The sequence below is a fragment of the Amblyomma mixtum genome, chromosome 10, assembly GCF_055824585.1.
Source record: "Amblyomma mixtum isolate Tamu chromosome 10, ASM5582458v1, whole genome shotgun sequence".
NCBI classification, from domain to species: domain Eukaryota; kingdom Metazoa; phylum Arthropoda; class Arachnida; order Ixodida; family Ixodidae; genus Amblyomma; species Amblyomma mixtum.
The window spans coordinates 52804454-52829089 of NC_143021.1; the positions used below are offsets into that span (position 1 = coordinate 52804454).

The 24636-nt window shown below is 46.3% G+C and overlaps 1 protein-coding gene and 1 long non-coding RNA gene across 2 annotated transcripts in view; one reads left to right on the forward strand and one right to left on the reverse strand.

The window, feature by feature from the left end:
• The window catches only part of LOC149325803 (uncharacterized), a 128081-nt gene that overhangs the window by 23763 nt on the left and 79682 nt on the right, over positions 1 to 24636 (reverse strand). Inside the window, exons 6-7 of the mRNA XM_089562749.1 lie at positions 23849 to 24017; positions 20109 to 20310 (exon numbers count right to left, since the gene is read on the reverse strand). Of these exons, the coding sequence (XP_089418875.1) occupies positions 20109 to 20310; positions 23849 to 24017 (371 nt within the window). The remainder of the gene's footprint in view (positions 1 to 20108; positions 20311 to 23848; positions 24018 to 24636) is intronic.
• On the forward strand, positions 12754 to 18711 carry LOC149325804 (uncharacterized). Its single transcript, XR_016286089.1, has 3 exons — positions 12754 to 13019; positions 13566 to 13641; positions 18478 to 18711. It is a non-coding gene; the product is annotated as an uncharacterized LOC149325804 (long non-coding RNA).

Sequence of the window (24636 nt, forward strand, 5' to 3'; positions counted from 1 at the left end):
TTTCCCTATGACACTGCATTGCCTGTACATTGGTTCACATTTATCGTCGCTGTCATCTTCTGTACTGCAGTCTCTGCAATGTTTGGCTACGTGGCCTGAGGTAGCAACACGTGCGACATTGTCACTATGCTCTTTTAGCCTTTTGTTGAGACAGCGGCCAGTCTGCCCGATGTATTTTTTCCCACAGGACATGGGCAGTGAATACACCACACCTTCTTTACATGGGACAAAATGATGCCCGTGTTTCACTTTACACCTGCGCGTTTCGTTAGTCGTGCAGTTAACTTTTTTGCACAAGCTGGAAAGCTTTTCCGGCGCTGAAAATACTACGTCAACGCTTGCCCTACTTCCAATTTTCCGAAGGTTGTGCGACACCTGATGGAGATAAGGCAAAAGAACAACCTTTCTTTTTTCCCTTTGCCTAACCGGTTCGCTAGTGTGGCGAGGTCTCAGGTTTTTTAGCTGCTTTTCTGCCACTGACACTAATACATCGGACGGATAACCAGCCATCGTAAGGCGATCAACTTGTTTCGCAAAGCTTAGTTCCATACTATGCTGGCAACACTTCTTTAAAACATTATTAAAAACAGAATGAATAATGGCCCTTTTTACAAGTTTCGAATGAGCTGATGAATATGGCAGGATGGGTTTTTTTGCTCGAGGCTCGTACGACCAACACACATGGGACGGAGTGAAATGAAGGGCGAGATCTAAGAACCTGATAGAATCATTAAGTGGGGTTTCATGTGTTAAAACCAGTGGTGTAAGACACTCTGTGAACACTGAATGAATCTTTAAGAACTGCTGCTCAAAACTGAGGTTGTCATTCTGTACTAACACAAAGTAATCGTCAACAAATCTAAAAATGCGGCACACACCGAACCCTTCCAAACGATCTTGCAGTGTTTTGTCACGCAAGGCCAAAAACATATCGCTAAGAACCGCAGCTAGGCACGAACCAATGCATATCCCGTCTTTCTGAATGTACATATCCCCATTCCATTCTACAAAAGTCGAACTAAGATAAAACGATAACAATTCTAGGAAGGCATCGGCGGAAATTCCGCACTCGTTTTGGAAGGCTATAACACCGTGCTTTTCGATGTGCTTGTTCACAGCTGACAAGATTTCCGCCTGGGGAATTGTGTAATATAAGTCTTTTACGTCGACTGAAAATCCCTGCAGCTTTTTATCGTGATCGCATCCTTTTAGGAAGGTGATTACTTCGTCAGAATTTCTTATTCTAAAAGGGTCATCGATCGTTAAAACGTTGAGTTTCTGTTGCAAGTATCTTGCGACATGCTTCTGCCATGTCCCTGCTTCTGAAACTATTGCACGAAACGGCCAGTTGGGTTTATGGGTCTTTGCAGAGAACAAAATCTCAAGGTTGCTCTTGTGGCAGTTCTCAATCATTCTCGACAACTTGTTTAAATTCAACTTGTTGGCTAGCTTCTTTGCTTGACTCTTAATTTCGACATTTTGACATCATCGCGCTTGTCAAACACAGCAAGGACGCTGTCTATTGCTTTTGACATGTACACATCTCTGGTACTTGAGAATCTTGCAGAGTCTTCTCCCATGGCTAGCTGAAGGTTGTACGCCGCCAAATAAGGCTGATACATCAAGTGGCAGGATTCTCTTGCGAACGCAAGTCTGAACGCAAGTCTCAGGTCTGAATGGCTTCAGCAAGTGCGAGCGTACAAGGAGCGCTTGAAGGTTTTGGTACAGTTCCATGCTGGGCCAGAACATTCGAATGCACAGTGGCACCATTTATCACGGTCCATTGACCACACAACCGAGTTCCTTTGGCAACAGACCCTCCCAGCGCTTCGTGCACTTCTTCCTAAGAGGACTCCAGTTACCGGACAACAGATCCACGTCATGGAGGGAATCTCCCTTCCCGACAACATCAGGCAAGTCCTTGGCCGCAGGCCCAAGTTTGCGGTCGAGCCAAAAACATCGAGACCTGAGCTCTTGGCTATGATGAAACAAGTTTCCCGACGCGCGGAGAAGACCGAAGCAGACCGTTGCATCTCTGAAGGTGTCGACGTTTTGGCAAAGTACAGACAGGCAGGCAGGAAGCTCCCCTTGTTCAAAACAGTTAATTGGTTGAAAGATAACTCGCTGTCTCTTCTTCCTGCAGACAAGGATGGAGGTTTTGTTGTTTTAACCAGAGATGTGTACATGTCAAAAGCAATAGACAGCGTCCTTGCTGTGTTTGACAAGCGCGATGATGTCAAAATGTCGAAAATTAAGAGTCAATCAAAGAAGCTAACCAACAAGTTGAATTTAAACAAGTTGTCGAGTATGATTGAGAACAGCCACAAGAGCAACCTTGAGATTTTGTTCTCTGCAAAGACCCATAAACCCAACTGGCCGTTTCGTGCAATAGTTTCAGAAGCAGGGACATGGCAGAAGCATGTCGCAAGATACTTGCAACAGAAACTCAACGTTTTAACGATCGATGACCCTTTTAGAATAAGAAATTCTTTCGAAGTAATCACCTTCCTAAAAGGATGGGATCACGATAAAAAGCTGCAGGGATTTTCAGTCGACGTAAAAGACTTATATTACACAATTCCCCAGGCGGAAATCTTGTCAGCTGTGATCAAGCACATCGAAAAGCATGGTGTTATAGCCTTCCAAAACGAGTGCGGAATTTCCGCCGATGCCTTCCTAGAATTGTTATCGTTTTATCTTAGTTCGACTTTTGTAGAATGGAATGGGGATATGTACATTCAGAAAGACGGGATATGCATTGGTTCGTGCCTAGCTGCGGTTCTTAGCGATATGTTTTTGGCCTTGCGTGACAAAACACTGCAAGATCGTTTGGAAGGGTTCGGTGTGTGCCGCATTTTTAGAATTGTTGACGATTACTTTGTGTTAGTACAGCATGACAACCTCAGTTTTGAGCAGCAGTTCTTAAAGATTCATTCAGTGTTCACAGAGTGTCTTACACCACTGGTTTTAACACATGAAACGCCACTTAATGATTCTATCAGGCTCTTAGATCTCGCCCTTCATTTCACTCCGTCCCATGTGTGTTAGTCGTACGAGCCTCGAGCAAAAAAACCCATCCTGCCATATTCATCAACTCATTCTAAACTTGTAAAAAGGGCCATTATTCATTCTGTTTTTAATAATGTTTTAAAGAAGTGTTGCCAGCATAGTATGGAACTAAGCTTTGCGAAACAAGTTGGTCGCCTTACGATGGCTGGTTATCCGTCCGATGTACTAGTGCCAGTGGCAGAAAAGCAGCTAAAAAACCTGAGACCTCGCCACACTAGCGAACCGGTTAGGCAAAGGAAAAAAAGAAAGGTTGTTGTTTTGCCTTATCTCCATCAGGTGTCGCACAACCTTCGAAAAATTGGAAGTAGGGCAGGCGTTGACGTAGTATTTTCAGCGCCGGGCAAGCTTTCCAGCTTGTGGAAAAAAGTTAACTGCACGACTAACGAAACGCGCAGGTGTAAAGTGAAACACGGGCATCATTTTGTCCCATGTAAAGAAGGTGTGGTGTATTCACTGCCCATGTCCTGTGGGAAAATATACATCGGGCAGACTGGCCGCTGTCTCAACAAAAGGCTAAAAGAGCACAGTGACAATGTCGCACGTGTTGCTACCTCAGGCCACGTAGCCAAACATTGCAGAGACTGCAGCGCAGAAGATGACAGCGACGATAAATGTGAACCAATGTACAGGCAATGCAGTGTCATAGGGAAACACCGAGACACATTAACAAGAGAAATAATAGAAGCAGCTATGATTATTAGACTGCAGGACGAGTGCATAAGCGCGCCATCAGTGGCATTGTCCCAGAAAGAGATGAAGTATCTAGAATGTGAAATCTGACACGTGCCGGATAACCGCAGTTACTGTACCCTTGCGCATGCCTACAGCTATTTTTGTATGTTTGTTTTCCCGTTCTGATCGCCAGGTGGTATAAAAACCCTACTGGTCTCGAATAAAACTTAGTTGACAGTCAGCGCTGTTGTGTCCCCTTCTTGTTCTGTGCCGTCTTTGGGCTGTAATAATGAATGTAGGTGACCAACTCGCCCAAAATGTTGTATTATAGGCATCACATACGTGAGAAAATAACTGTGTAATGGTCCAGCGGTGCCTTTCTGGTAGAAATGTGCAGAGCAAGCATTAAAGACAAGTTCTTCATGCAGCCGCTTTGACGAAAGTGCTTCGAGCAGAGTACGCTTCCTTTGGTCGGCATGTATTCTCCCTCTTCACAGGAGCGAGCGCCTGCGCTGCGAGCTTATGTTCCTACGGAAGACAGAGGAAGACGGACAGTCACAGCCGTGGTTATTCGTCGACACGAGCGCAGAGCAGTACCTCGTGTTGAGCTTGATGTTCAATGTCGGTTGACACGCTTTGTACGTCACAACGCATGCGATCCGAGGAACAACGCACGCAGGACGAGGAACAACGGTCGCTGAAAGCTCGCTCGGGTGCGTCGAAGCAAATACGGCTCCTCAACATGACGTTACGTTGGGCTATATGGACGAGGTTTCCCTTTCCGCAGTTCTCTCCTGCGCTCGCGCGGGAGATTTAAGCATCGCACTTTCAATTGGTGATTGCGCCACGGTTTTAGCAAAAATTTAAAAAGTAACTTCACAGCCGTGATCAGCAACGACACTATTTCAAATCACTAGAAGGTTAGCTGATTCGAAAACTGCCTCACTATCCTATTAAAGAACTCCAGGTGGTCGAAATTTCCGGAGCCCTTCACTACAGCGTCCCTCATAGCCTGAGTTGCTTCGGGGCATCAACCTCCGCCACCCCCCCTCCCCCCCCCCCCCCCTCCCCCCCCCCCCTCCCCCCCTTCCATAAACCCTAAGCCTTCACAAGTGGCTTATGAGCATAGCGAGCCTCGGGCGAATGCGCCAGGTGCTGCAGAAGCCTTTCTAGTGTCGTCGTTCATTGCAGCAGCTTTATTGACGCCCGCTGGCAGTCGTGTGTAGCGACGCATCGATGAAGACAAAGGAAATTCTTGGTTTTCGTGCAGGCATTCTTTCCGCTTCTTCGCCAATTGATCGCCCTTTGATAATGCAACTTGACCAAGAAAAAAATAACAAGCACCATCAGAAACGACCCCGTCCTTCACCCGATAAGGAAGAGATAGTAATGACAAATCGCCGAGAATCATTCTATTGACGAACGAAAACAGGGTAACTGAACGGAGCTGGCAGCTTAAGTGTTCCCTAAAGCCGCTTCCGGCTATCGAAGAGATACAGCGCTCGAGACATCAAAACATAAACAGAACACACGCACAGAAACGTCACATGAGTGGCACGCCTCTGCGCAAATTATTTTTCAAGCTTTTCTGTTTCGCCTCACCACCGCCTTCCCTGCTTTACCTGAGTCCGTTAACAAGGAAATCCGGCTTAACGCCGGTTTTTCTGTCGGCCTTTATTTCTTCCACGAGGGCTCCTCTGTGTCCCTCTCTACCCCCAGCCGCCTTTCTCGAAATAGAGGAGGTGCTCGTTCTAAATCACGCTACCGAAATTTTAAGCCGCCCTCCCTCCCGCCCTTCCATGGGACGCTACCATGAAGTGGCGAGGAGGCTTTGATTCTACCGCTTTTTCACTGTGTCTGATCACTGAGCGTTGACGTCATAAAGAAGGACTCCACCTTTCCCGCGTTGCAATGGGACATGTTTTTCTTCTCTCTTGCGGTTCGGCTGAGTGTGAGGCGACCAAAGGAGCCGCGAAAACACGCGCTGACACTCGCTTGTCCTTGTTAATTTCGTGTCATACTGTGTTTTGCGCATCTCCCCGTGTTTCCTTACTCAAACCATAACCCAAGATGACAGCACCATGCTACGTATACGTCGAGTGCAAGGATGGTGGAACCCTTTCGTTCCGGTCTCAGTGATGGACTTCGCTCCGAAAGACGTGAGTGGTGAACAAAAACATTTACTGACGTTTGAGCGGTGAAGGCCACACTAGGGAAGAAAGATTTCATGACGGCGATGTCGTGGTGCTCGCACATAAGTACGCACTTGAAATCACACTCTTCACTAACTACTGTCTCCGCCTGTCGGCGTCAACAGAAACGTTCAAACAGTTCTGCACTTTTTTTTTAAGGAGCAATTTGTTGATTGTACAGCGTAGAGGGACAAACTACCACAATATTTTTTTTTAAGTTGCATGCCCAATTTTCTTGTCCTTCGCGGTAACGTTGCTGAATTTAGTTTTATGGTTTTATACTTTCTTTACAGAGGTATATGGTGTATACGTACGAAAGCAATCAGGGAGAAGCGTCCTGAAGGGGGCGGCTCAATGCCCTGAACAAACATCTCGCATCGATCCTGCGAATGTGCTGTATATAAAGAAGGATGACCACGCAAGCATTCTAATTGTCCGAGCTAAATTTTCACACCAATGGTCGACCAAAGTTACGATGCAGATTTGCAAAACATTATTCATTCAAATACCAAAGGGGTGAGGTACATTCATAATACTGAGCATTGCCCAAGGATGGGGTAAGGCGTGAGGTGACGCCTGGCTTGCCCGTGTCTTATCGTTCGTCCCGACTTCTTTTGATCGCATTATCTCTTTCTCAATCATATGATGCACAACTTCCGTTCCGTGAGATTCTCGGTAGCGCCTTCTCCTCCTTTTCCTCTTTTTTTCCATTTCTTTCTTACGTCTTAGCGAATTACCAATCCACAATCACATTACTGATCACGATCGTCGATTAGAATCTGGATTATCGATTACCAATCATCAGTTGCTATCTAGATTACAGTGCACGGCATACTACGCCACTTCAAACACATACCATTTGTTTCAGTACAATGAAACACCATAAAACCTAATTTTCATTCTATGTAATTCTTTATGCAGAACTAGCACACTAATATTTGTTTTTTTTTTCATTACTGTAAGATCAGAACACATTCCGAACACACGTTAATCAGTGATACAACCCAAAAACGTGTTCACTGGGTGCCCCTCAAACCCGCCTGAACCAACGGGCCTTTGTGGCCCACGGGCAGTAAAGAAAAAAAAAAGAACGTGGCGTATGCATTGCGTGCCCACCTCACGCAGTGGGACTGGGTTCGAACCCAAGTGCCCGCTGTTTTCTTTTTCTATTTTGTGGTTACAGGAGTTGTGGGATTTTTGCCGACGGGCGACGCCGGGATTTCAGCAGAACGTGCCCCTTACGCTGTCGCTTAATACCTGCGATGGTCCAATAGACCTCTATTCCGGCCTACATCAGAGCCCGTGTTTCTGGTCCGGTTGGGAAAAGATGCCGCGCATCGAGGGGGCTATAATCGGGAAAAGAATGAGCGCGACGCATACCAATCGGCGGCTCTAATTGGGAGAAGAAATGGGGGGGGATCGTCCTAAGCAAAACCGGCTGAAAAGCGAAAGTGGAAGGTTTTGCCTGTGGGCCTGGCCCGGGTTAGCCCATGTGGGCTGGCATGGAATGGGCTAGCCCATGTGTGTCCCATCTGCAGCTCCCCTCTAAAAAGCCCATTAGTGCCCATCTGGGTCCCACAAGGGTCCGAGGAAAGCCCCCTTTATTCTTTTTATGAATGCCGACCATAGGGGTCTCCTGCTGGCCCTAGGTAGGAAGCCCACTGTGCTGCCCTTGTAGGTCCCGCGCGATGCCGAGTTGGAAATCTCGAACATATCCCACACCGGGCACCCATGGGCCGCCCGTGCCGGGCCCACAAGGGCCTGTAATTCAGAGCACCATTTGTGCTACTGGGGGAGTGTTGGTGAGGACACGCATTGGATGCAGAGGTCCTTCAGAAAAGCTGCTAAAGTAGTACTCCGGACCCCCGAGAGTTCTCCGTTAGGGTTCTCCAGACAACTCGTTGTCAGCAGAGACCTCAGATCGTCCACGTCGTGCCTTACTTTTCGTGAGCTCAGCTCCGAGCGCTCCTCAATTTTGTTTTCTTTTCTCCTCACTTTCCTGTTCACGCACCGGGGTGATGCTTTTTGCGACAGGGAGGGTAATACCGCGCCCGCAGCAATAGCCGCCCTGCGGCTGCTTGGCGCAAACCTCGTGCGCCACCTGCTGGCTCCATTGAAGAAACTGACGTTCCGCTCCGGCCGCCGCTCGGTGCTGTTGCCACTTCCTGCGCTTCTCGGAGTTGTTCCTCTGCTGCCTGGGCCAGAGTTGCCAAAGCCAACTACTATGCGATAATATGATCGGCAGACGAAAATCTATAGACAGTCTATAGACTGCACAAACAAATTTTTGTACGCGAAGGTGGTCGGATGAGTGCTATGGCACGACCTGGAACGGAAGCTGCGAGGTACGCTGAACGCACGACCCATGATGAAGGAGAGATGCGGCTGATGGCTGCGGCACGGAAAACACCTGCAACGGCCGGGGAAACAGGGGGGCTCCTTGGACCGAGATAGCAGAAAGGGAGGCTGCGCGCGCTGCCCAACTTGGGAACAGCAAGGGGGCGAAGGCGGTGGCGCGTTCAACGGCCCACTCCCCTGACGAGTAGCGATGTTCGGCTACCAGCGTGTCTGAGCCGTCTCTAAAACGAGAACGCTTTTCTTGCAACGCCTCTAATTCTTGTCATCGTTAAGTGTTTATTGTGAGCAGCGTAGCTGTAATAAAAATAAAATTTCAGGGGCCACTTTGGCTGTCTAAAGTGTGTAGAGGCGAAAGCGTTTTCCGCACCACTTTCGCTGCTTCTGTGGCACTGGTGGCGTCACATATAATCGAGTACTAATTACTAAGTGATGACAAATCACTAATTAATGCTTAATTACTGATTAATCCCTGAATACTGATTCAGTGCTAATTAATGACGCTTAAGTTTCGCCTTTACGAGTGGAACGCGACAGCGTGTTGTAGCGCTGCCAGGGAGTCCACGGAACACCACCACCTGTTCGGTGCGATGCCTTGCCCTTTGAACGCAACGCTTTTTGAGGAAAGGAAATGGCGCAGTATCATCTCGGTGGAGACCTGAATCGCACCGTAGAGGAAGGGAGGAAGTGGGAGTGAAAGAAGACAAAGAGGGCCCGTAATGAAGAAAATGAAAATTGTATTTGAGGAAAGGAAATTACGCAGTAACTGTCTCGCATATCTCGATGGACAGCCGTCAAAATTTAGGGGGGCACTTTTTCGACCTAAAGTGGGGTCACTCATGTACACTCTAAGAACTGCTACTCCTGCATTAAGAGTAAAAGAGCCTCGCTACTCCTGCAGGTCTCAATCTACTCTCTCTACAAACGAGAAAGAGTGAAAGGTCCTGTTCACTCCTCTTGACAAAAGAGTAAAATGGCATTTCCACTCCTGCATACCCCAAGGGAGTTCAGTGCTTGTTTTACTCCTCCGCCAAAGGAATTAACAAAAAAATGATAACGTTCATGCGGCTCAACAGGCTGCACAATAGATATCATTGCTCATCGTAGCAAACAACTCGTATTATTTTCTTATGCCGCAAAGAATAATCTACAGCGAGGACGCGTTGTTCATTTTGCTAAGAGCGCTCGCCATGCATTCCTTCAAACTTGCGTTTAACTGTATTTTCGCGGAAGCACTTACTATATACGTATACGTGAACTACGTGAACTGAGGGACTCGCTACTGCAAACGGGCATTGAATGCCCATTCACACTTGCAAGTAGCAAAGGGCATGAGACCAGCAGTCGCTTGCGACCAGGCAGCAGCTCCACGACCCCGTTCCTCACACCTACAAGGGTGACCTGCGGGTCGCCTGCTCGTTTGATTCTCACGTGAAATGAGGTCTCGGGAATGACGTCAGTCACGCGCTTTGGCCCAGGCTCCTGCGCCCTCGCGCTCGGTCTTTTAAATTGGTCTGGTTCCTCGTTATTAGCAGTGTGCTGCTACAACCTGAGCGAAGAGGAGAATATCGTGGCGGTTTTGATGTGCGCCACGGCCATACAATCGTAAGGGCGCGCTAGCTTCTCGGGGCCGGCCTGCAAGCCTGGATGCCGGCTGCCGGCGTCAGAAAAATGCACTGGTATTGTTTGTTCACGACCAACGCTCTGGGATAGAGTATCATTAGCCAATGTCGAGTTGTTGGTAGAAGCGATAACAGCCATAAAAATTTCCTCCCGTAGCCGCTTTGCTGCTGCTCTGGAGTTCGCCTGGCCTCTGCTATAGCTCCGCTCCTGAAGGGGTCGCGGAAACCGAGCATATATTTATTTCCCTATGACGTGGGGTTCAGAGTAAAACGGTGCCGAGGGTAGCACCTAAGTGCTGGCCAGTTTCGAAGCGCATTCAGCTACAGCATCTATGTGAAATCGGCTAGGTTTAGCGACGACAAGGGCAGCCAGCAAGCAGCGCACAGTTCGTCGCCCGGCGCGACCGCGGGCGGCGTCGTTGCCGAAAGCTCGGCTCGCTCAATGATTCGCTCCGTAGCTTGCGAATCGCGCACGCAAGGCTGAAAAATCGAGCAGTGACTGGCCTGCGATTGAGCGAGCCTTTATGCCCACGTTTGCAGCACAGGTGAACAAATTTAGCACACATGTATGCATGGAATATCGGCTGCGTTGCGGCGATTCTTAAGCTCGTCCTCGACGCCATCATCACCGTTCGGGTGGACCCGAGCATATCTTTATTTCACTACGAGACATAGTTCACAATAAAACGTAATTACAATGCAAAGAGTAGCACCTCAGCGCTAGCCAGTTTCGAAGCGCTCTCAGCTCTGGCATCGAAGTGAAACCTCCTAGGCTTAGCTACGAATACGGCAGCCAGGGAGCAGGCCGAAGCTCGTCGCGCGGCGCGCTCGCGAGCAGCGTCATTGCTGAAAGCTCGGCTCGCTCACAGATTGGCTCAGAAACTTGCGAATTGTACTCGCAAGGCTGGCAAATCGAGCAGCTAGCGGCTGGCCTGCGACTGAGCGCACGTTCGCAGTACAGGTGAACAACATTTAGCGCACGAATGCTTGGGATACCGGCTGCGTTGCGGCCACGTTAAGGCGATTCTTAAGCTCGTCCTCGACGCCATCGTCACCGTACGTGACACACAGGCTGAGAACTTGAATTCGAGTACGTGCTAAAGTAAGCTGCTCGTATTTCTCGGAACAATCTGAACTCGAAAAGACAGTTGCTTCTGTCGGCTTCCATGCATGTGGGCTCTTGCTAGTGAAGGTACACTCGAACAGGATGCGGCGAGTGCGGGCCGCTGTTGCATATAAGCTAAAGTGTGAAGCAAGTATCGTCGCAGTTCCGTAACGCAGTTGGTATCACAGTAATCCGCTTGTACGGGTCACATTTAAGCTCTGTTTCATGTAGATCTCTGTCGAGCATGCCAGTGTCGCGTAGAGTAATGCATCGCAGCTGCTCTTTGTCCTACCGCTCGCGTCGAACATATCCTTGATATGGACCAGTTTGCGATACGGTGCGTTTCTTAGCCTTTTTTGTCGCATTTAAGGGATTTTCGCTGCCGTCATTAGAAATTGCATTCCGTCAACAGCGTCGTCTGCGCCGTCGTCTGCTAGGACGCCCGGGGATGGGATCACAGGATCGCAGCTTCTACAAACGACATGTCAGCAAAAGTATCTAAAAGCGCATTGGTATTCGCATTTAATAAAGAAATAAAATGAAAAAATATAATTTGTTTTTGTTGCGAACACAATTCAAATATTAGTAATAAAAAAAGCGCATTTGTAGGTTTTTTCAACGAAGCAAAACTGCAGCCGTCGTCACGTTTTGTGTTATTTGGGTTTTCGTAGCATTGTTTGAGTGCTCGTGCGGTGGACGTGTATGAAGAACACAAGTGTGTTTTGGAAACCAACGACGAGAATTACGCCCTGTCAACACTGGTGATTTTGAACGGGTAAAGCCGTGAAGAAAGGTAGCGCTACGACTTCTTGTCATCTGGAGAGGCAACGAAGAAGAATGTGCGGTTTTGCTAAGCCTTGATGAGCCGTCTGAACGGTGAGTCCCGTGTACGTTTCTTTACTTCTGATCTCTATTGGCACGCGTTATTAGTGTGCGCCTATATAGGGATGGTAGTGCAGGCAGTCTGCGTGCGGTTGCCTCAGCTATAATGCGTTAAGGCCGATTCACACGACGGTCCGTTCGCCCGCGGCCCGCGCACTACGTATTCATGCGTCACCACATTGAGAGGCGCGCTGTCGGCCGCGGCAGCGGGCGAACGGACCGTCGTGTGAATCGGCCTTTACCAGAAAAGAACGGGCGTATAGGCCGCATGGCAACTGTTGCTCCATAGTCTCTATCTGCGTTTAGTACTCGGGTGCCGCGGTAAATAAAAATGCCACCAGTTATCACAACAGAGTTATGCGGTCGCTTGCTAGCGCTGCGAAAAACAACAGACAATGTTTACTACATTCCAATAGCATAGATTTGTGCTACGTAGGAGAGGATGATGAGCGTGCAGTGTCACGTTAGAGAGCGCTTTTGCTAGGCCAGCTGCGGACAGACAAGGGAACTGACAACGGTCGAGTTGCCTCGCGGCTGGTGCCCGTCGGATTGATTTGTGCTACTTGGAAGATGACGACAAGCGGCAGTGCCGCGCGATAGAGCACTCGCGCTAGGCCAGCTGCCAACAGACAGTGCTCAGTTTGTGTACTCGTCGGATTAGTGCTTACGCCTTAATATTTGTCATACAATTTTTTCGGGGACAATGATCGCGTGTAGAAGGCTGGGGCATATCCCTTGCCTAGTCATTTGTAAATTTTTATCTGTGCTTCCCCATGGAACAGAATTTGACACAGTATTATGTCAAAGTTAGATCGTTCTTGCGTCTGCCCTGAGGTGTAGGTGTCGATGCTTCCTCGCCTTCAGATTTTGAGAACTGTTTGGGATGCAACTGCGCACTTATTTAGGACTTCAAGCTTTTTGCTATATCCCTCGTTTGTGCGGCCCGCTTTCAAATCGTTCGCTATATCGGTGATGGTTTGTTATTGATTTTCACTTTCTCTTATTTATTCTTGGTTGACTGCCACCAGCTGTGCTGCCGGCGATTCTCCGCGCTCGGAACTATTCCCAGGCACGAGACCCTACCCACAGACCTCCCTGCACCACACTCACCAGTTTTCTTCGGTATTTTTTTCCCTTGCTCTTACTTGCATTGCCACTAGGCAGTTTTTATTCCTGTGCAGATTTGTTAAATGCAATACCAATTTTCGTTTCATGCTGTGATGTGAGATATCGTGCTTCTTGCTAATGAATGCATGCCTTTTCCATCCTCTCGTCATTTGTGCAAAGCAGACGGGTCTACTGGTCGCTACGTTCAATTTAAAAATACCTTCGGTGCTGCTGCAAAGCACCCTAGTAGTAATAATTAAATCCTGTGCATGCTATATTCGAATAGTTACGCTCTTTTCATCATGCATAAAAATAGTGGTATTCCAGCCTGCTCATCTTTCTATGCGGTTGTGACAGTCATGTAAATCTACTGAAAAAATGTATATCGGTGCATCACATACAATCTGTGTATTTCTTTTGTCATGGGCCATCTCATTGCTTTTTGTGTTCCTATGTTAATACCTTATTCTAATTTATGAAGCAGTAAACAATTTATTCTCTTGTCATTCATGACATTGTTACGGCCACTGACAACAGTTGCTCTGACATATTTATTTGCAGTTGCCAGCTGCCAGTATCTACTGGGCCATTCGTGCTTCCAGCTTTTGGCTGTGCTATCTCTGCTCAGCTGTTTGTGGTAGGTATTGTTTTCCAGTGATGCATACCTTACCTGCCTATTTAGAAAAATTTCGTAGACATAGGCTCACAGCCGGGTTTAGAAATGCATGCAGAGCTCTACGTGCACTTAGCAGCAGTACCTCCCTGTATAATCACATGAATCTGATCCTGAATTACATGAATGTAATTGCATGATCTGTATGAAATAGTCGCTCATGAAGCTTTTGACTGCTGCTGTTAACATAATGGAGTTTACACTGCTTCAGGTGCAGTGACTATTTCACACATGTTGCCTCTTATGCATATGTGCCCTCTGAAAGGGCGAACATATTCCTTTATCCCTTTAAAAAACATTGTGTTCTATCATGATGCTTTACCGGTATCTCTGGTGTATAGACCAAAATGTCACTCAGTATTGTAACATGAAGCGGGAACTCAGTTTGTCCAATGTTTTAGAGGTAACATGAAGCAGGAACTGAGTTTGTCCAATGTTTTAGGGGTCCTAAAACATTGGACCAACACAGTTCCCACTCGAGTTATTGATCACTTCGCTCTCGCCCTACCATAACCTTACCGTCCAGGTTGGACAAATTGGTAGAGCGACTGCTCCAGTGAAGTGGTGGTTCTGAGTTCGAACACCGGACCAGGACGAATCTTTTTTTAACTACGAAGTTTCTGTGAAAGCTGTATAGCTTTCCTTTGTAGCCATTTGGCTGTGCTCGAGTGGATGTCAATGAGTAATTACTCCTTATTACAGATCTTTTGTCAACGCCAAACTGATTCAGTAGCAACAAATAGTAGAAGGGTAAAAGCATGCTGCTCCCAAAAATTCGTTAAGCATGTTATAAAATGTATGCTGTATTGTTTTAACTGCTGCAAAGAAATAACGGTGATGTTAGATGCCCAGCCCCTATTAGGTAAACATAGCTCGCAATTAACACAGTGGATGGAGAAGAAATATGGACTTCAACCCTCACGACGACCCTCACCCCAGTAAAACGTGCCAGTGTTGCCATACTTGAGAGCTTTGCTCTTTAAAAGTGCAGTAGACTGCTACTCAAAGTTGACAAAAAAATGCGTCTCGTTTTCTGCATGTGCATTCCACAGTGCTGGTGCCATTTTCACTGGCCATTGACATTCAGTCGCATGATGTGCACCCCGCTCCTCGAGTTGATTTTGTTTGTCTTGTGAACCTGCCGTCAAAATTAGTGCAGGATAATGCTTCCCCAGTTGATCTGCAGTTAACCTTGTCCTTTGCCAGCTGCTGTCACCCTTTCTCCACAGAGAAGGGCGGTGGGAGTCCAAGCCAGGTGGAGTTGAAATATTTGACTAGTAGTGGACAGGGATCCTGCGGTTTGTTGAGTACACAGGCAAATTGGAGACTTATGGAAGAATTTTTTTACCAGCCAAAAAAGACGCATACACAAGAGAGAACCGCACAGGACAAGGGCTGGTAAAAGCCGCAGTCCTCTGTGGTTCTCTCTTGTGTGTGCGTGTTCCTTGGCGGGTAAAAAAATTCCTCCGTAAGTCTCCAATTTGCCGGTGTCCTCCACAGATTGGAGGATCCCTGTCTGTTACTAGTCAAATTTCACTACTCCACCTGGATTGGACTCCCACTGCCCTTCTCAAACTTTTGAAATCCTGTTGCCCTAGCAGATCATCAGCTGTCGGTTGTATTACTTTCGCTTCAGTGAAATTTGACATGTAGCAAACAGGGATCCTAGAATTTGTGGAGTACACAGGCAAACTTGAGACTTATAGAAGAATTTTTTTACCAGCCAAGGAAGACGCATACAAAAGATTCGTTGTCTGTGTTTCACAATTGAAAGTTCTAAATGCGTGCAAAAGTGTATCGTGCATTCGCACGTATCTTGAAAACTCAATTTTTGCAGCGTTAGGTTTTCGGAATTGGAGCTGTAGCATTGCCGCCACAGAATCCCGCTCGTTAACAAAGCGCACACTTATTTTCTAGGTATATATTCGGTATACCGCAACCAGTACACGTCACTGTTTGGAAGGTTCTGTCGCGAAATTTCTGATTGTGCAAGGTAGCTTTTCTTTTAAATTCAAGCGCTCTCTATTTGCTTTTTCCTTTGCATATTCATCGGTCGTTTCAATTCGGAAGCGTTGGTGCTGCAAGACGTGCATACGGAAGCTACGTTTGTGCACAAAGCTCCTGAATTTTTGAAAGCGCAGCTCTGACAGTTCTCGTTGTCATAAATAAGTACAAAGCAGCCTAATCTTTTTGGACACACCATTTCATGCTCTTAGCTGTTTCTGAGAAACAGGCTGCCTTTTTTTCTGTTCTTGGTGTGAAACATTCCTAACAACTTCGTTCTTTCTCCATGCACAGATAGCCTATGCATACACGGGCAGCTTGATTGCAATATTTAGGGCAATATTTATAACAGGTGCAGTGAGCCTTGGTGCATGTGGACAGAAATTAAGCTAGGGTGGGGTGGGGTATTTTCGCACAGGGTAATGTTATGCGGAGGGTTTGGCGTATTGAAACCGAGTCTTTCTGAGCTCTTATTAGACGTCCCAGCACAAGGACAGTAGTTGAGGCTTTTTTTCTTTGTTGTCTAGTCAATGGTTTCCATCACATAAAATAGCCTTAATTCTAGCTATCCCGTGGCCGTCTAACAGAACGATGCAGATATACTGAAGTGATCAGTGTTGCATAAAAGTAGTGAGAAACATTGCAAATGCAAGACAACTTCATTGGTTTGCAGTGCACTAACGTGGCAGTCATAGAGAATTACACATTACATTTGCAAATCTAAATTGTGCATAATAGTATGGACTGGCACGTAATGTGCGAAGTAATCACAGTTATCTCGTTCATGCCAAATGCTAGTGTCAAACATTGTCAGTATTGCATATTTATAAAGAGCAGACATGCTGCGCCTAACTTGTCGTTGGATAGATTTTATTACTATGAAAGCAAAAAGTTTACACATGGCTGTCGTGTTCTTGCGTGGGAAGTAGTATTACCTTAAATGAGTATAAACACCAAATTTTTGGTTATGTGTGTTGTTTGTAGCGACGTGCTGGGCATTCGTATACATAGAATTGTTGCATAGTGTTCGTCTCCAATCGCTAAATAATTACAACCAGATTTCTTTTCTTCCCTGTTTCAATAGCATAGCAATTGCTATGACATCAATGCTCAGTATAGGTTATGGAAGGCACAAAAAAGCTACGATATCGCTACTTCATCGTTTTAATTAGTTACAATGCTAAAGCCAGCCTGCCTTAAGAGTCGGAATCACAATGAATGACGAAGCCGCAATTATATTGCAGTTTTCCTCATGCCTCCCCTGGCTTATACTGACCTTTGATGCCATTGCCATTGCTCAGTTTTTAAAAGTGAAGCAGGAGAGAGAAGATATTTAATTACAAATTATTTAGCAGTCATAGGCGAATACTGTGTGGTTATCCGTGCATAGTAATGCCTTATGCATCATTAAAAAAAAAGTGCAACTGAAATTTTCTCGGCTGCTGACCCAAAAGACGCGGGTTCGATCCCGGCCGCGGCGGCTGGAGTTTCTTTGGAGGAGAAATTCTAGAGGCCCGCGTACTGTGCAATGTCAGTGCACGTTAAAGAACCCCAGGTGGTCGAAATTTCCGGAGCCCTTCACTACGGCGTCTCTCATAGCCTGGGTCGCTTTGGGACGTTAAACCCCATAAACCAACCCAAACCAAACTGAAATTTGTTGTCTGCCTCTTTGAGATGAAAAATTTAGAATTTTTCCTTCACTATTTTAGAGCATGAAATTCAGTTAATGGTATCTGAGAAACAGGAATTGCAACAGCCATTTCTCTTCAGCAAGAAAACTGTCATTGGTTTAAGTGTGTTCCCTTTCAAGGTTACCCTATATTTTAAACTGCACAATGTATTATGTGACAAGAAACCGTCAAGCACAATAGGTGTGGTTTTGGAAATGACTGGAAGTGCTAAGGGAATACATTTACTTAGAGCAGGTAGTGACCGCTGATCCGGATCATGAAGGGTAATAACTAGAGGAATATGAATGGGGTGGAGTGCATATGGCAGGTTCTCTCAGATCATGTATGGCAGTTTTTCAATACCCCTCAAGAGAAAAGTATACAACAGCTGTATCCTACCGGTATTCACCTATGGGGCTGAAACGTGGAGGCTAACGAAGAGGGTTCAGCTTAAGTTAAGGACAACGCAACGAGCTATGGAAATAAAAATGAGAGGCGTAACGTTAAGAGATCGGAAGCGGGCGGAGTGGGTGAGGGAACAAACGCGGGTTGAAGACATCCTAGTCGAAATCAGGAGAAAAAAGGGTGCTTGGGCAGGGAATGTAAGACGAAGGCAAGATAATCGCTGGTCCTTAAGGGTAACGGAGTGGATTCCAAGAGAAGGCAAGCGTAGCAGGAAGCAGCAAAAAGTTCCATGGGCGGAGGTTTGCAGGAACACGGTGGTCATAGGTGGCGAAGGACAGGGTTAATTGGAGAACATGGGAGAGGCCTTTGCCTTGCAGTGGGCGTAGTCAGGCTGATAATGATACTTGCAGAAGAGCTTGCTCATGTTAAAATTTTCATTTGGTAAATATGTGCTTGTTTTACATGCACACAGCTTTTGAAAGGACTAGCATAGTGATAATTGTATTGGGCTTCATAAAATTGTAGCTCTGAATGAAGGTTTGCAATGAAAGGTGTCTGCACTTGGTCACAATATAGGTACACACTAGTGGCGACATGACACACACGATCAGTACATTCTAGTTGTATTCTTTCTTTTTTTTTCATGGGGTTATATGCAGGATAGTATGAAAAGGGCATTGGAATTGACTCTTACTTGCATTATTTTCATTCATGTTTGCAGGCACCCGGAGAAATGCACGCATAGCCAAAGCTCCTTCACTCAGCCGAGCAAGCTACGGCATCATCCAGCATCTTAGTTCTTTTGAGCGCTTACAGCTCACTGCGGTGGATTTGGTAGATGGGTTTACTTTGCTTTTGGCAGTGTTTTTGGCATTTAATGTCAAGTACACCCCAAAAACAAAACGGGCTTGTCTGCTGCTTGAGACACTAATGGGGCTTGATCCTAGCGAGCGCCTCCCGAACGTGTTTTGGGCAGCCACAGCAATCACAGCAATGACTTGAGAAATAAAAGTTATCAGTGTTGTACATTTGTGTCATTATTTCTTGAACCATTGTTATTCCCAACGCAGACAGAGCACCATACTAATGTGCAAACTGTAGTGTAGCCATAAAGTAGTTGTATGAGCAAAAATTATTCTACTCAAACATTATAATCCCTTTTGCTCATTACTCTTTTGTAGATGTAGCGCAGGTGGATCCTGCAAAACATATGACCAACTTGCTCTGAAGAATATGTGAAATAAGAAAATTAGTAGGATACATTGAAAACACGTGAAACTCTTTTTGAAGGAGTAAAATAAGATCTGGGCTGATACTCCTTGGAGGAGTATAGTCACTCTAACAAACGGAGTCCTGGAACTCTACCTGAAAGAGTAGTAGGATGCTGTTTCAATGTGGTAGCTTTACTCCCTCGGAGGAGTGCCTGTACTCTATTGCAGGAGTAGTACAGTACTCCTTGAGTAGGTGTTGGATCACTCTGTCCAGAGGGAGTAATTTTATTCTGGAAAAAGGAGTGGAATACGGGACAAGCGAATACTCCTTCAAAGTGTGTTCTGGGCACTCCTCTGCACTCCTTTAGTTCTAAGAGTGTGTGGTTAAGATGTTAAGCTTCGCCTCTATGAGTGGAACGCGACAGCGTCTTGCAACGCTGCCAGGGAGTTCATAGAACGCCATCGCCCATTCGGTTCCACGCCTCGCCTCGTCGGTAAATTGGTTTTTTTTTGAGGAAAGGAAATGTATCTGTCTCTCATATCTTGGTGGACACCTAAACCTCACCGGAAGGGAAGGGAGGAGGACGAGAGTGAGCGAAGACACCGTATTCACTAGACGCGCCTTTGTTCATTCCAAACCATCGCGCTGGCATGGCGTAGTGGATAGCATGCTCGTCTCGCACGCCGAAGACCGGGGTTCGATTCCCGAGCTCGATCAATTTCCTACTCGGTTTTATTTATTTATATGGCCTGACTAGAAAAGTTAATTAGGCTAATTGGGTAATTAAGCAATTAACTAAGCTCAGTCCCACTTGGAGCATCACTATACGATCCCTTCAATTGGTTGCATGGTTACTAGCCAAAGTACAATTGGCCCCGTTTGAAATTCGCGCACTGTGACGTCATGGCCGCTTCGACCAACTGAAAAGCGTGACATTTCTGTCGGCAACTGCTGCTTACAACGATGAGACATTAAAGGCTTTCGCCTTAAAATTTCGACCAGTCCATTTCCAAGCAGTTGTCATGAAATTCTTCAAACAGCTTAGAAGACGAGATACAAGGTGCTCTCGGTAATTTGCTTGAAGCTTCAAAAAATGGCAAAGTGCTAAGAGAACCGGTCACAATATATTGTGCTACATACCGTCATCTCCTTGACAGCTCCATCGTCGAATTCCGGGGTTCCCAAGCCCTTGCTAACCGTGACCTTGAGGGGCTTTAGTATTGAGGGCTTGCTGAAGAAATCACGACCTCCAACTGGCACGTCCGGTTCCTTGTACTTAAGCAGCTCACCGAAAGTCGCCTCGTTGGGTGGAGAACCTTTGGTGGCTGCCACTGGTGATGCACTGCATATTCCCAGGCAGCACTTGACAGCGGGCCAATATTAGAACACCGTTGGCAAAGCATGGACCTAAGTAGGCCCAGAGGTCCCAATTAGTTTTTGATATTGATCCAACCTCTATTTGCCGCATTCAATGATGGCTCTGGTTGTCCATCGCTTTACCAGTATTGGCTGTGATATCACAAAAACCTGGCTGTCATGGGCCAGGTTAGCCAGAATTTTCCTCTTTTCCATTGTCGATTGTACCATCACAAAAAACTGCCTATCATGGGCCAGGTTAGCCAGAATTTTCCTGCTGTTTGCCATTGTCGGCTGTGAAATCTTAAAACACGGCTATGATGGGCCATTTTGGCGAGAGTTCCACCACTGTCTGCCAGAATTGACTGCGTCATTTAAGAAAGCTTTCTATATTGGCCTGGCGTTGCCATCACTCATCGAGTGTTAAAAATATACTGGCAAACGGCGGTCAACCTTGTGCCATGTGCTAAGACGACACGGCAAAGTTCAATGTTGCTACAACAGGGAGCGACAGTTCCTATAATTTTTCGAACTCGTAAAAAGTCAGTTTAGCTCTCGATAAGAGGTGTGAGACCTGTAAAAATCTGTCGCATCTCAGTGTAAGTATAATTGGCATGTACACCTTGCCAAAACAGATCTTTTACGCTGATCCGTCAGATCAAAACACATGTTCCCGGAGCACATTATAGCATATACGAGCAGCATTATAGTAGTTGCGCAGTGCTATTGCTCGACTACTGCTACTAACTAGTAGCTGCCATAACACCTGTTCTAAGCGGACTTTTAAGTGACATTTGAGCAGAATGGTATTCGACATTTCTACTGGCATTGGGACCGACCGGAGTTGTGCTGTGCTTCACAACAATTTCCAAACGCATTCGGAAGCATTCAAAACGCATTCGTTCTTTGTATGGCTGCTGCCGTCGAGTTTTGTTTTTATTCTTTCGCTGTTTTTCAGTGGAACAAAGAAGCGACGACGACTTCGGTGGTGGTCAGTGGACTGCCCATATTCCGCCACAGAGGAACCGGTCTGTTGCATAGGACAGACGACAACACCATCAAGACCAATGACCATAGATGCAAAGAACTCTATCGTTAATATCAGGAAACTAGAAGGGGCTGCACTAATCACTGAATTTTCTTTTAAAAGGTCCCGTAAATTTAGGAATTAAAGAATGCGCACTGGCGTGACCCAGGGGCAATGATTCGTGTAATAATATAATATATGGCCTAGCCAAGCCACCAATGGACAAAAAATATTCTTTGAGAAGTGCACAGACAGAGCTCACGCTGTTGCCTTTGTCGGATTTTTGGAAATAATGACCCGCCTATTTGTCATGGAACATTATGCATTTGAAAGCATTTTTGCACGGTCTGCTCGAGCGAGTGGCTGGAAACCAGCCCAAAGATGCCTTCCACAAAAATCAAAAATGCTTCATTTGATTAAATTTTTTAATTGAAAATCACTTTTCTTGATTCGCTCTAGGAATTCACTGCCGCAGTGCGCAGCGCGCGTCTGCTTCATGCAGATCGCGGTGCAAAAGTAACAGCTTAGTGCAAGTGCATTCGCTAAACCGATTTTGTGCGCAGTTTTAGGTTTAAAACATAGTGACGGGCTAGTTGGTTCTGCATACTGGAAAATTGCAGCGCAGCAGTAACAAGGACGAGACGAGAAGGACGGAAACACAAGCGCTAACTAACAAATGTGTTTTATTGCTCTGAGCCAGCCTATATAAGAACTAGGTACGCAACAACAAAACAGGAACCAACACAACACCTCACGCATTCGTGGCACGATTATCAGAATTGTCTCCCGTTCCTCCAATCTTTCGTCCTATCACTGGCGTTCAGAAATGACATTTCTTTTTCACTAAGGCGCACAGAGGGGTTGCTGACACACTTATCTGCGCATTTTGATATCGCCAGAGCTTCTGCTATCAACCTTGTGGGCCAACGCCGGGCCTGCGTTGGCCGCTCGATCGGCCGAACGTTGGCCCTAATATGGCATGAAAGTAGGGCCGATGTGTCAGTTTTAGCGCTCGGCCCAAATGCCAGTGTAGGACCGATGTTCGCGCCAATTTTTGCCAACAATGGCCTGACGTTCGACCAATGGTGTTGCCCTAACTGGGTGAGTCTTATAAATATTTAGATGTTACACTAACGAACACACTTTCGTGGTCAACTCATATATCAGATGTATGCAGTTCTTCATAAGCAAATTGTGATTTATGAAGGGGAAACTTCAACTGACTCCGACTGAAGAAAGGTTGCTAGCCTATAATACTATTATTAGGTCCAATCTAGAATGCGCGACGGTAATTTGGGACCCTCATACTACAAAAAACATCGAGCAGTTGGAGCGCGTGCTAAGGAAAGCTATTCAGTTTATATTCAGCAAATATAAGCGGCTAAATTCTCCCTCACTTCTGATGGAGCAACACGGTATCCGTACGTTAGCGGTTCGTAGAAAACTTAACAGGTTAAATTTCTTGACCAAATTAATTACAAGGAAGCTAAACATAGACTCTTGTAACTGTATAAATAAATCTACAGGTCGAATAACCAGACATACAATAATTCTCTAGTGAAAATGTTTGCCCGAGCGGAAGCATTTAAACAGTTTTCTACAAGAATTATTGCAGACTGGAACTGCTTTCCGGCTACAGTAACTGATTCGAATAATTTTTCAAAGCAGCTTTAAGATTACCTCATGTAAGTTTTAGCTATGTACTGATTGAATGTATCCGCCGTTGTTTTTTCCATGTTTTTGTTTATTTTTGTGTTCTTTTGTTTTTGAGCACCATGTCTGATGTTTCAAGCTGGCAGCTAGCTCTTGTGTATCGTCCCACTCCTGCTTGGGCCGAAAAGGTTTGCAGTGTTTGTAGATAATAAATAAATAAACGAATAAATAGGAGAGGTCTTTGTTCTGCAGTGGGTGCAGTCAAACTACTCTGCTGCTTCTCATTCTGATGATGATAATCACGCTAGCCTCAACCCTAAGGAAAGCCTACTGTGGGGATAGTTGGTTCCTTACTGTCGATAAAAGAGAAGAGCCAGCCACAAGTTGAGGACGTAAAAATTCCGCTCTATGAGTGTATGCTCGCTCATGCTGTTGTGCCCCTTGCTTAGCCTGCGTAGCCTGTAGCCATTGTTCTGAATAATCTAGCTGTAAGTGGATGCCCGGCCTGTTTGTCAATGTTTTACTTCCTCTTGCGCACTTCCTTTTTAACAATAACAGAGTGCTAACACTGTCGTCTCCTAGAGCTGGCGACCAATCCAACGCAGCGCAGCCACCTACCAGCCACCATCGCCGCTTAAGCTGGTAAGACCTACATCCGAGGCGACGACTAGCATTGCAGAACTAAATGCTTGACGCAACTTCATCGCTTTGCGTTGTAAATATGTGGCCGCGCTAAAGGGAATGTCAGTGTCTTGCATGGTTTGCAAATCGCGCCAATCGGACACTCCTTCAACTTTTGGGATTGAAGTGCTCCCAGCTTCTGTGTATAGGAAGGTACACTTACCACGGTGCTTCATGCTTCTTGGTGGCTTCCGTTTGAGCAGCTGGTGCCGGCCCGGTGTTGAGTGTTGAAGAGAGGCCTTTGCCCACTCTAGGCCTCTTGAGAGTTAGCGAGCTCGGGGTCCCAGTGCCATCGTATGCTGCTAACGATGGGCTTGAGGACCGTGGGGGCGCTGCGTAGATGGCATCAGTGATTCTAGAGGTTTCAGGCGTGTTCTGTGCTGCAGCAGCTGTACAATTAATTCTTTACCCCTGTTGCGCGTATTAAATCCTTTGCTCTTCCGCACTGGCAGGCTAACGGAGGAGGGGAAGAGTAGAAGAGGAAGGCGCAGAGGAGGAGGAGACAAGTGGCGGTGCGCGTAGAGAGCCACTGAGGAGCTCGCTTTTTAGTAAATGCGGAAAATTACCCAATGGTTCGAACCTCATAGGATAATGTTGCTTTCCAGCAGTGTGGAAAAGCTGAAAACATTTCCACAGATTCAAAAATTACCCTGCTCACCTCCAATCATCCCACGCCCTCCTCTTGGGAGGCTGCCATGTCCGGCGCTATACGCAGTCAGACCTGCGGTGGCTGATCGAACGTGCTCGCAGAATTAAGGCTGCAGAGAACACGACCAATAGCATCACATGTCTCACAACATCACCCCAACATCTTTCCCCAATTATAAATAAATATTCTGATAGACATTTTCTGCTCCTTTTCCTCTTCAATAAGGTGTTTTTGCTACGCAGATGGGCCTTGATTACAATTAGCCTTCCGAGTGAAACGTTCTTCAGTCGTCATTCGTGCTT